Below are 13103 nucleotides of genomic sequence, written 5' to 3' on the forward strand. Positions count from 1 at the left end.
TATAATACGACCGAAAATATAGTGGAGTTTCATTTTGGGCATGAACTGTTAAAAATGCAATTAGAGACTTATCTTTCTCAGTGACAAAGTATATATCCTAAAACCACAGAACTTTTACATATGTAACCATAAACGCCATTCAAATAAATAATTGCATAAAATTATGGGAGGAATAGATCAGGTAGATGCACAATCTCTTGCCCAGGTAGATGCACAGCCTCTTGTCCAGTTATGGTAACTGGGAAAAGATTTAATAGGAATTGGAGGGGTAACCTTATCACACAAAGGGTGGTGTGTGTATGGAACGAGCTGATGGAGGCAGCAGTTGAGGCAGGGACTATCCCAACATTTAAGAAACAGTTGGACGGGTACATGGATAGGGCCTATTTCCACGCTCTATGACTAACCAGCCCAACATGCCAAGCTTTGAGTATTGTTGTTGAAGATAATAATTCAGACCATTATGGTGGAATCACAGACTGAAGGTCAGAGAACAGATTAAGATTGTATTGTATTGTATTGTATATCTTTATTGTCATTTCCTGAGTATTCGCATACCCAGAGGAAACAAAAAAACGTTGCTCAACCAGTGTCCATTCAGTGTGCATGAAAAATAAATAGAAATAAAAAATACATGTATCATGAACAAATTTGACACTCTACTAAACATTCAACAGGCGTTCCGACCGGCAGCGGCACAACAGTGGCTCTGCTGCAGTGTGTCCAGGTTGGGGGTTTTGTGCGCGATACTTGGCAGGGGGCAAAGTCCATTTAGCAGTCTTATAGCCTGTGGGAAGAAGCCGAGGAGCATCCTGCTGGTTTTGCAGCTAATGCTCCTGTACCTCTTCCCAGATGGCAGGATGGAGAAAATGTCATGCGATGGGTGGTAAGGGTCTTTGATGATGGAGATGGCTCTGCTGATACATCTCTTCCTGTATATGTCCAGCAGGAAGGGGAGTGGAGCACCAATAATCCTGCTGGTGGTCTTCACAAGATAGTCTTGCTTGTGATAAATACCAACTAACACTTGTCTTGCTATGTGTGAGATGCCAGAGGACTGGAGGGTGGCTAATATGGTACCTTTATACAAGGGCTCCAAAGAAAAAACAAAGAACAATAAACCAGAAAGCCTGTGGCAGGCAACAAACTAGAGGAATACATGTATTTGGAAGGTCAGCTGTCAAGTAAGGAAAAAACAGCATTGTAAGATAATTCTCTATGTAATGAAATGCCAATTCAAATTTCACATGCGAACCATTGTGAAATAACTTTGAATATAATTTTTGTTGTCGGTAAAATAACTTCTAAAATTACCAATTCAATCTGGAGTTACCATCAATTCAACTGCAATGACAGCTCATCATCACTGTAAATGCTATTACATAATATCATAGAAGGAACAGAACTGGCAGCTATCTGGTTCACTAGCTGTGTCAAAGCTGGGTGTTGAAGGGAAGTTGACATGTCCTCTTATCTGTTTAAGAAAGAACTGCAGATGCTGGCAAAATTGAAGATGGACAAAAATGCTGGAGAAACTCAGCGGGTGAGGCAGCATCTATGGAGCGAAGGAATAAGTGACGTTTCGGGTCGAGGCCCTTCTTCAGACTGATGTGGGGGTTGGGGCTGGGAAGAAGAAAGGAAGAGGCGGAGACTGTGGGCGAGCTGAGAGAGGGAGTGGAAAGAGGGAGAAAGCAAGGACTGCCTGAAATCTGAGAATTCAATGTTCATACCGCTAGGGTGTAAACCAAGCGAAATACGAGGTGCTGCTCCTCCAAATTGCGGTGGGACTCACTCTGGCCACGGAGGAGGCCCAGGGCAGAAAGGTCGGATTCGGAATGGGAGGGGAGGGGGGGGGAAATGGGAGGCTGAGCCACCGGGAGATCAGGTTGCACGGGAAAGTACCAGGGGAGGGGGTGGTTTGGGAGGGAAGGGATAAATTGACCAAGGAGTTACGGAGGGAGCGGTCTCTGCAGAAAGCCGAAAGGGGAGGAGATTGAAGATGGGTGGATCCCACCACTGGTCACGTCTTCCCATCTCCTCCCCTTTAGGCTTTCCGCAGAGACCGCTCCCTGCGTAACTGCTTGGTCAATTCGTCCCTTCACACTCAAACCACCCCCTCCCCCCCCTGGTACTTTCCCTTGCAACCGCAGGAAATACTACACTTGTCGCTTTACCTCCCTCCTCGACTCCATCCAAAGACCCAAGGAGTCTTTCCAGGTAAGGCTGAGGTTCACCTATTCCTTCGCTCCATAGATGCTGCCTCACCCGCTGAGTTTTTCCAGCATTTTTGTCTGTCCTCTAATCTCAGGTGTTATCATTTGTGTCCTCAGAAAACACCTCTTTTCAGATTTGTCAATTGGTGATTAAATATTGTTAGTTTCTCTCTCATTAGCAATGTCTCCAAATCACCTAATATGTAAAATAATTTTTCCATCTAGCTCTCTCTTTTACCATTATCTGTGGATGCAGAGCTGCTGTGAACTATTAACCTTTTCAAATTTTTTCTTGCAGAAGAAATTTCCCCGTTAACCAATTCTCACATCTTTCCCTGACATACAAACTACCTTTACTTGTGATACAATAATGAATGCAAACTCTTTCCCAAACACTAATTGTATTGCAATGTGGAACTTAAAAAAGCAATCTGCATTCATGTAATGCTTCTAATGTCATAAGAACATTACAAATATCTTCTAAGGAGCCCTTATAATGAGATAAGCAAAGGAAAGCAAAGATTTGGTCAGGGGATTGATTTAGAAAAAAGGGAGAGGTAAAGAAGTTTAGGGGGAGAATTCTAGAGCCAAGTCAGCTGCAGCACAGCCATCAAATGTAAAGTTATAAAAATCAGAAGACATAAAAAGCCAGAAGTGTGCAGATTTGAAAGGGCTGAAGGAGTTGGAAAGAGAGCAGGCATACACAAGTATAGACGACTGCTGAGTTATAGCCATTTGGGTAACAGAAATTCACCCTTGCAGAATTCACACAGCACTACACAAAAATTTGAGAAACTAAATTAATTTGCTTTTATAAAAATGATTTGAGAAAGGAAAATAGAAATAAAAATTGGGGCCAGGTTCACAGAGGTACAAGTCCAAATTAGGTGATAATCAATCCAGTGGTCATTGGTACCTGTCAAGGTGCAAGAGATGCAGACATTAATATGGCCCCACACACAAAATGATAAAATCTAACAAATGTCAGTGCGCACCACCAAGTCTGAACATGGTGTTTGCGATGACAAAGCCACACACCAAGCACTTTGTCAAGTGAACGACACCAGTGGAGTTGCCTCCCCAACCAAGCTCTACGGCATTGACATCAATGCTCGCATACATGTGGCCATATACTCCTCCCACGTCTCACGTTCCTGATTTGGCTGCAGTGTGCATGTTATGCCAATTTTGGAGATCACACTTTTAGAATGAGAGGCAGTGATTAATTATGAAAGGAAATTAAATACTCCCCAAGAAATATTTCTGTGTTATAGGGCAGGGTGAAACAAGACAAATAGACAGCTTTTTAGAGGTAATGATGAGCAAAATGGTCTTGTTCTACACGATTCACTGAATTTATGAAAATACACTTGGCATAAATGCTTAGGACACACCACTATTATTGCCACGTGGACAGAGATAGTGAAAAACTTTGCTTGCTGTCCAGTCAAATCATACTGTACATGAGCACAATCAAGCCATGATGGAGACAGAAAAGGTGAGATAGCTGAGGGAATCTACAGACATTAATGCGACAAACAGCCAATACAAGCTTTCTCAAACTCACTCTCTAAATATTAACCTACAACCTGGGGATGACTTCAAGCACAGCTTATCCTACAGCAACCACACTCTTGCCCAAACAAATATTCCCTTTACCCCAATCTTTTTGTCCAACACCCTCTCCAAATTAGTTATTTTTATTTGCATGAATATGCAAAACCTCTAACAACCACAGAGAAACCATAATGCTCTTTAGCAAGAACAATCTATCACATTCAGCGCAGCACTTGGGTTAGTTATTTTGGTGGTGGAAGTCATTTTCAGAACAATAAATTTATAATACCTGAATCAAAGGGTACTTTGGCTCAGGTGGCCCTCCTCCAAAGCCATTGACCCCAATAAAGCTGCTGCTGAAGTATGAGTTGGTGAGGTTATCTGGTATTGTTGTATCCATTCCTGGAACTGGAAAATAAGAACATTTCAAATTGTTTTATCCTAATCAAAATAATACTTAAACTAGTTTTTTTTTTTCTGCTCTTGATATGCAGGCAATATTAACATTTATTTCTCATCTGTAAGGCTATTGTTTATTACCACTGGCGATCAAAAAAACGACCGCCAGACTAGTGCACTGGATGGCCACAGGTGGCATTGTGTGTGACCCACACTGTCAGTACGCGTGTCTCTGTCCCAAAAGAGTTACTCGTTTACATCTGCAGTTGTTGGTGGTGTTCCCTCAGTTTTGTGGAATTCTTATTTTATTTTGCTTACATTTAACCCTAGCTATAACTTCTAAGTGACAGTCATAAAGACATTTCATATTTGTATTATTTATGTTTTCAGTAGGTGCTTTAGAGAAACGGGAGTGGTACCATTGTTACCATGTATTCTCCGTTGGTCTGGCAAAATGAATAATCCAGCAGGGGTCTGGAACCTAAGGTGCCAGAAAATCTGTGGTAGACCTGTACAAATTAAACTACACAAAAATCTTTAAGAGATGCATAATTTTTATGGTCATGAGTTAGAGAGATGCAGCTTGGAAACCAGCTCATCGAATTTGCACCAATAATCTATTTTACAAGAATCATACATTTTCTAAAATTCTCCTCACATTCTCTTCAACTCGCCTAGATTCTACATACACTAAGGGCAATTTACAAAGACCAAACCCATGTCTTTGGGATGTAGGAGAAATCCAGAACACCTGGAGGAGGCCCATGTGCTGACAGTAAGAATATGCAAATACTAGACAGACAGGTTCAGGGTTGAACAACTGCCTCTGGTGCTGTGAGACAGTGATTCTATCTGCTGCACCACAAAATTGTATCCCTCAAGAAAGACTTGACATAGTTTTCCCAAAAGAATAATCACGCTGCATTTGAACATTTACAAATTATGGCTTTAACTCACTGGTCTGCCACACAGAAGAAAATTCTGCAATACGTGAGAATACAGTCTTTATTCCTTTCTGGGCAATTTAGTTTTGAAGAATCACAACAGATTTTCCAAGTTTAACCCTTTAAAATAATACAAGAACAGGTAAAGACATTTAAACCAAAATGATTTCATCAAGAATTGATAATCCAGAGCAGACATTAGAAATTAGAGCCAGGCAGCATGAAACCAGATTTTTACTTCCCATCCATACACAAGATAGGAAAAATATATAATACGAATTGAACAGAACTAATAAATGAAAGGGATACTTTTATTCCAGAAGTCCAGACCACTTCCAATTGAACATGCATAATCAGCAACTTTATTAAAGTTATTCTACTTGCAACCACTTGTTGCTTTTAGCTCTTTTAAGGCTTTCTTTTGCTTTTTTTTTTTTTAAATTGTGCCAAAATATTGCCAGAGATTTAAACAAAACTATCTAAATGATTTTTTTTTTAAAACACTGCACATTGCAGATAAAATACACTGATCATTACAACTGCGATCTTTTGCGTAGAGCAACCTCCAATGTTATCCCATCCCTATCTCAACCACGCCAAATGTCATTCTATACTTGTAACCATCAGTGCAAGTTCTACGCCAAATCTATTTGAAAAGGTTTTTATCATCTCCACTAATCTTCCATGGCTCAACGTCTATTTCCACATCCTCTAAGTGCCGGTTTCCCACCCCCCCCAATAAAATAAAACAATTATATAAACGTAAGCTTGCAGAACATTTAAAGCCAGATGTTTAAAAGTGTTCATCTAACTCCGTTCCTGACAACATGAACTCGTGCGTTATATCCACAAATTTTAAAAAATGAATGCATAAATGTTAACTGATACATTATATTAACAGGCATACTAAAGAAAACCTACAAACAATTTGGATGTCAGTTGTCATCTTTAACAACACTAAGCCGATCCCTAGATAATGCAGCACCAGTTAGTCTAGCAATGTGTTATTTTCTTTCCGCTCAGAAAATAAGCTATCCCTCAACCCAATAAAAATGTAGTCACTTCCAAAACATTCTCTTTTTGGCAAGATCGACTTGGAATAGCTGGTCCTTTTTGTGTAGCACCATCCTTTCCTTCCAATGAGCATTTTGTTTTTTAAAAAAAAGGAAACAGAGTTTACTTGCATCTTGCGACTGAACCTCCTTCGGTGGTTTTAATAAATTGAAATAATATCCACAACACACTCACTGGTGAGAAGCTGCCCAGGCTCTACCAAGCTGCTGAGCTCGTTTTTCTTGGGCCCTCCGTGCGGGAATCCTACTCCTCCTCCTGCTGTTGCTGATGATGATGATGATGATATCCCGCCACCGCTTACACCCCCTCCACAACCGCTAACGGAGGCGACACCTCCAGCAGCCGCTGCTGCTGCTCCTCCTCCTCCGCCGCCGACCCCCGGCGCGGCCGCCCCGACTCCCAGTCCTGGGTGGTTGTTATTGACGACAAGACCGAGGCTCGCGGAAGCGGCGCCATTACTGGGATCCTCGTGTAGGAACTGACACTCGTCGCCGTAGAAACAGGTCTTGTCCTTGGCGTAGTAACGGCAATACTTCGCCTTGCAGCTCACGCCTTGCAGCCCGCCACCGCCGCCGCTGTTCATGGCAGGCGGGGACGGGAAAAGACTGGAGAAATCCACCTCAGCGGCGGAGAAGGCGGCGACAGGGCCGCACAGCCGCCGTTCCAGGTTCGCTGATCCTCCCGCGATTCAAATGCGGTGCGGCGGGGACGGAGGCGAACACGAACAACATTGGAAGGAGGGCTGGCGGCGGCAGGGCGGGAGGAAAACACGCACTGACAGGTAGGCCCGGTGCCTCCGTCTGCTTCGATCAATGCAATGACCAGGTGAGCTGAGACTTGACTTCCCCTCCCCCGCGGCGATGTATGTATTACTACGCCTGCCGATGTCCCGCGGAATGTCTCCGGCCGCAGCTGGAAGTTTTCCCCCTCCTGTAAATATATATATATATGTTTTTTTAATTCCGGCTGAAAGCGGCCTCCTCCTCGGACCCGGCTGGCGCCTCTCTGCGCATGCGCGACCCTGGCGCATTCTGGGCGCCAGAAGGAATCAAAACAAATTGGAGGCGCGTCGCCGCCGCCGGGCCCGGCCCGTCCTGTTCTGGCCCGTCCTGTTCTGGCCTGGCCTGGCCTGAGGGCAGCGCTCAACCTCTAACCTCTCCAAGCTTTTTCCATCGGAGTGTTGCATGCAATTAGCGGGCCGAAAGAAATGAGGTAAAGTGAAGGCGAAATTGATTGGTGTTACGGTTTACATGCGGTTATTTTTTGTTATGGTGTTGGTTTATTATTGTTACGTGTAACGAGGTACACCAAAAAGCTTTGTTTTCCGTGCTCTTAAGTCGGAAAATGGAGAAGCAAAGTACTGCAGATGTTTGTGTTTATGCCAAATTCAGATTCAACTTTAATTGTCATTGTCAGTGTACAGTACAGAGACAACGAAATGCAGTAAAAATCTGTTTCCGCCCAATTTTCGGACCGGGGACCTTTCACGTGTTAGGCGAACGTGATAACCACTACACTATGGAAACAAACTTTAATTGCTGTAGTCACTCAGCAGGTCAGCCAGTATCTCTGAAGAAGGTACACAAAAAAGCTGGAGAAACTCAGCGGGTGCAGCAGCATCTATGGAGCGAAGGAAATAGGCAATGGTTCGGGCCGAAACCCTTCTTCAGACTGTGGGGGGGGGCGGCGGGGACAAGAAAGGAAAAAGGAGGAGGAGCCTGAAGGGTGGGGGATGGGAGGAGACAGCAGGGGGACTGAGGAAGGGGAGGAGATAGCAAGGACTAACAGAATTGGGAGAATTCGATGTTCATACCCCCAGGATGCAGACTCCCCAAGCGGAATATGAGGTGCTGTTCCTCCAATTTCCGGTGCTGCTCGCTGTGGCTATGGAGGAGACCCAGGACAGAGAGGACGGAGTGGGAAGGGGAGTTGGTGCTGAGCCACTGGAAGGTCAGCTTGGTTATTGTGGACCGAGCGGAGGTGTTCGGCGAAACGATCGCCCAACCTCCGCTTGGTCTCACCGATATAGTTCTGCTGACATCTAGAGCAGCGGATGCAATAGATGAGGTTGGAGGAGATGCAGGTAAACCTCTGTCGCACCTGGAACGACTGCTTGGGTCCTTGAACGGAGTCGAGGGGGGAGGTAAAGGGACAAGTGTTACATCTCTTGCGGTTGCAAGGGAAAGTGCCTGGGGAGGGGGTGGTACGAGAGGGAAGGGAAGAATTGACAAGGGAGTTATGGAGGGAGCGGTCTTTGCGGAAGGCAAATACGGGGGGAGATGGGAAGATGTGGCGAGTGGTGGGGTCACGTTGGAGGTGGCGAAACTGACGGAGGATTACTTTTTGTATGTGACGGCTGGTGGGGTGAAAGGTGAGGACTAGGGGGACTGCCCTTGTTGCGAGTGAGGGGATGGGGAGAGAGAGCAGTGTTGCGGGGTATGGAAGAGACCCGGGTGCGAGCCTCATCTATGGTGGAGGAGGGGAACCCCCGTTCCCTGAATAATGAGGACATTTCAGATGTCCTGGTGTGGAACGCCTCATCCGTGGAGCAGATGCGGCGTAGACGGAGGAATTGGGAGTAGGGGATGGAGTCCTTACAGGAAGCAGGGTGGGAAGAAGTGTAGTCCAGATAGCCATGGGAGTCAGTTGGTTTATAGTGGATGTCGGTCAGAAGTCTATCACCTGCTATGGAGATAGTGAGGTCAAGGAATGGTAGGGAAGTGTCGGAAAAGGTCTAGGTGTATTTGCGTGCCGGATGGAAGTTAGTGGTGAAGTGGATGAAGTCAGTCAGTTGTGTGCGAGTGCAGGAGGTGGCACCAAAGCAGTCGTCGATGTAGCGTAGGTAGAGGTCGGGGATGGGGCCCTGGTATGTATTGAACAAGGATTGCTTGACGTAACCGACAAATAGGCAGGCATAGCTGGGGCCCATGCGTGTGCCCATAGCTACGCCTTGTATTTGGAGGAAATGGGAGGAGTCGAACGTGAAGTTATTGAGGGTAAGGACCAGCTCCGCTAGGCGGAGGAGAGTGTCAGTGGCTGGGTATAGGTTGCTTCTCTGGTCGAGGAAGAACCGGAGGGCTTTGAGACCATCCTGGTGGGGGATGGAGGTGTAGAATGACTGGACGTACACGGTGAAGATGAGGGGGTGAGGGCCTAGAGAATGGAATGCGTGGAGACGACGGAGAGTGTCTGAGGTCTCTTGAACATAGGTAGGGAGGTATTTAACCAAGGGGGATAGGATGGAGTCAAGGTATTTGGAAATGAGTTTGGTGGAGCACGCACAGGCAGAGGCAATGGGTCTTCAGGGACAGTCAGGTTTGTGGATTTTGGGGAGAAGGTAAAATCTGGCCGTGCGGGGCTGGGGAACGATGAGGTTGGAGGCTCGGTCGGGTAGGGCATTGGAGTTGATGAAGTCAGTGATGGTGCTGGAGATGGTGGCCTGGTGCTCGTCAGTGGGGTCATGGTCCAGGGGTAAGTAGGAGGAGGTGTCCGAGAGTTGACGCGTGGCCTCAGCTTTATAGAGATCGGCGCGCCAGACTACCACGGCACCTCCCTTGTCGGCGGGTTTGATAACCCAATCTGGGTTGTTGCGGAGTGAGTCGATGGCAGAACGTTCATGGGGGGAGAGATTGGAGTGAGACAAGGGAGTGGAGAAGTTGAGGCGGTTGATCTCTGAAGAAGGGTTTTGACCCAAAAAGTCACGTTTTAGCGGTCTGAGAAACCTCTACTGGAGTTTTCAACGTAACTTTATTTGAAAGCTCAAGTTGCAGCATACAGGTTAATTAGACACGTCTGCCCACATCGGTGGTCAGCGCTGAACTAACACGCGCAAAGGAAAAACCGCGCGAAAACAACAGCCCCTCCCAACTCACGTGACCGCGGCTTCCGAACGCCGGGTTCAATATCTGCGTGCGCTAGCAGGCGCTGCTACAACGTATTATTTTTCTCCAGTGATGTTGGCTGTTCTGCTGAGTTACTCCAGCATTTTGTGTCTACCTTCGGTGTACACCAGCATCTGTAGTTCCTTCCTACACATCTCTGGAGCTCGTGGATAGGTGATACAGGGCTCTCACTTAACTTTTTTTCTCGGTTTCCAGCCGGGCAATCTAGGCAGCTTTTTAGGTTGCTAAATGACAGTTTAGTAGCAATGTTACAAAATTTTGAGATTTAAAAAATCAAGTCTGCAATTTATCCCGTCAGATAAAGCATAAAAAGAAGTTAATTTGACACCTAATTCACTTTCATATCTTTGGTATTAAAGTTATGGCCATTTTCATACTCTGAAATTAGCATCTTGTTCCCTATTGCTTTTCCATTGACTTAACTCAAAAGCTGTGATCGGGGACTGTCAAAAGCCCAAAACCTTCTTAAAAATTAAGAGAACCGAATAAAATTTTCAGTTATTATAGATTGAAGCATTCTGCAAGAAATATGAAACAATCTTACTTGGATGACCTGAAATTAAAGCATATAATTAGGAACAGCACCTCGTATTCCACCTGGGTTGCTTGCATCTGGATGGCATGAACATTGAATTCTCCCAATTTTGCTGGCCCTTGCTGTCTCCTCCCATCCCCCCGCCCTCGGGCTCCTCCTCCTCCCTTTTTCCTTCCTCCTCCCCCTCCACCCCCCATCAGTCTGAAGAAGGGTTTCGGCCCGAAACATCACCTATTTCCTTCGCTCCATAGATGCTGCTGCACCCGCTGAGTTTCTCCAGCATTTTTGTGTACATATAATTAGTTAGTTAGTTACCTAATTGTAGCTAATTACAAAATTCAATTACTAGATCTAAACATCTTACTTATTTCTTAAGTAAAGGTTAACATTTTTAAATAGCCTGTGTCAAAATAACATTCACACAAGAATTCACAATATAACATGATTTTTCAATCTCATTATCATGAATTTATAGGCCAAATGGATGGAATTTAATGTTTAATTCCCGTAAATTAATGGGCATTTTAATCATCTTGCGAGTGGGTTTTTGTGGAACGCGATTGATTGGAACGTTGCGGTTGCAGTGAATTTGAACCCCATATCGGCAGGAAAAACACCGCCAGTTCGTATGTGGCCAAAATCACATTTTTGGCAATGAAATTTGGATTAAAGTCATCCTAAGAAGAAAGTTTATATGTAAAATACACGACTTGCCTTGTGTTTTGTCCCCATACGTGAGATCCGTCCCGTTGACGGCGTTAGAAGTAGTTTTTTATTTTACTCCAGGGATTAAATTGTCCTGCGATTTTTTATTTTTTTTTAAACTTCTGAGAGTAAGTCGGAACGATTTTTCTGCAGCAACTGAACATCCTGAGAAAGTTTGACTCTGACAGGCAGGAGAAAACGGCATTTTAATCCCGCTCCCCCCCCCCCCCCCCCCCCCCCCCCCTTTAAAGGCGCCAAAGTCACGCACACGGCCAGTGGCAGAACTGCAGCGCTGCTGAATGTGAATATTGTAACATCGCTAAGTTTAGGTGGTCATTTAAGACGGCTTGCATGACGCGTGCGATAATGGGCTCGGACGAAGTGCTTGGTTACCAGTTGGAATTATGCTCAATGAAGCATTCACATATTATTTCTGCTTCAGATAAAGTCACAAACTAAACATATTCACCAATCCAGACATGATATATACCACAATAACATACAGCAAAATTATAATACAGTATCTCAACTCTTTTTACATGTTGCAATGAATGCAATTTCTATTATTTCTTTCCACTTCCAAACAAACATGTGGTTGGATTATTCAGCGTATGATTAACCTCGGTGCAGGCTTGGCGAATGCTTCGCACAACACCTCCACTCAGTTTGCAATAACTAACCTGATCTCCTGGTGGCTTAGCACTTCAACTCCCCCTCCCATTCCGAATCAGACCTTTCTGTCCTGGGCCTCCTCCATGACCAGAGTGAGGCCCACTGCAAATTGGAGGAACAGCACCTCATATTTTGTTTGGGTATTAATTTACGGGAATTAAGCACTAAATTCCTTCCATTTGGCCTATAAATTCATGACTAGGGATGGTGGTAGTGGCAGATACGATAGTGGCCTTTAAGAGGAGTTTAGATAGGCACATGGATATGCAGTGAATGAGGGAATCTGAATTATGTATAGGAAGGTGAAATTAGTTTAACTTGGCATCATGTTCAGCACATACATTGTGGGCTGAATGGCCTGTTCATGTGCTGTACTGTTCTATATTCCAATCATGTTTTTTAATTGATGCAATGATAAACTGGGATATCAACAAACATAGGAGTGATTCCGGAATGGAGCATGGTTTGAGTTTGGAAAAGCAGCAAAGGTTTGGGATATATGGAGACTACGTTGAAAGGAAACTGGCCAAATGAACCTTGGAACGATCAAATCTACAAGTAACAAACGCATGGATGAGAGTCTCAATTGAAGTTTGTCTGGGTAGATCCAATCACAGTTATAGAATTAGGAATGAGTATCGCTAGCAATGGCACAGATTTGTAATCTGACACTGATTTTGGTGTCAAGCACACCAATGTTACAAGTCCAGCATACACAAAATAGATTTGATTAGGAATTGAAATTTGTGGCAGAATTTTTGCTCAAAGACAGTGGCTTTCGTTATCACAATATCTAGTTTGAGGAAAATTTTGTTCGTCCAATATTGCATAACAGACAGAAATTTGGCAATATAGAAACACTGTGAGCAATTAATGTGATAGAGTGGATTTAAGTGCTCTCAGTGTTCACCAGTGTGTGATCTGACTCCGTCCTTTCAGGTGGTTGTGATTAATTGATAGCTTTTTTATTAAAATAAAATCAATGATTAATCCTTGAAAGTGGTAGAGTTGCAGCCTCAAGGGCCTGTCCCGCCTGAGTGTCATTTGCGCGTAATTTACGCGCGCATGGTGCGCATTACGCGTGCGTGGTGACGTAGGCAGT

At 44.6% G+C, this 13103-nt stretch overlaps 2 protein-coding genes across 2 annotated transcripts in view; one reads left to right on the forward strand and one right to left on the reverse strand.

Annotated features, from left to right (window-relative positions):
* The window catches only part of pan3 (poly(A) specific ribonuclease subunit PAN3), a 76245-nt gene extending 69475 nt beyond the window's left edge, over nucleotides 1-6770 (reverse strand). The window contains exons 1-2 of the mRNA XM_055636893.1: nucleotides 6362-6770; nucleotides 4060-4178 (exon numbers count right to left, since the gene is read on the reverse strand). Of these exons, the coding sequence (XP_055492868.1) occupies nucleotides 4060-4178; nucleotides 6362-6770 (528 nt within the window). The remainder of the gene's footprint in view (nucleotides 1-4059; nucleotides 4179-6361) is intronic.
* The window catches only part of LOC129698055 (uncharacterized protein K02A2.6-like), a 198828-nt gene that overhangs the window by 92262 nt on the left and 93463 nt on the right, over nucleotides 1-13103 (forward strand). The window lies entirely within an intron of this gene.

This window comes from Leucoraja erinacea, chromosome 6 (genome assembly GCF_028641065.1).
Source record: "Leucoraja erinacea ecotype New England chromosome 6, Leri_hhj_1, whole genome shotgun sequence".
Taxonomy (NCBI): domain Eukaryota; kingdom Metazoa; phylum Chordata; class Chondrichthyes; order Rajiformes; family Rajidae; genus Leucoraja; species Leucoraja erinaceus.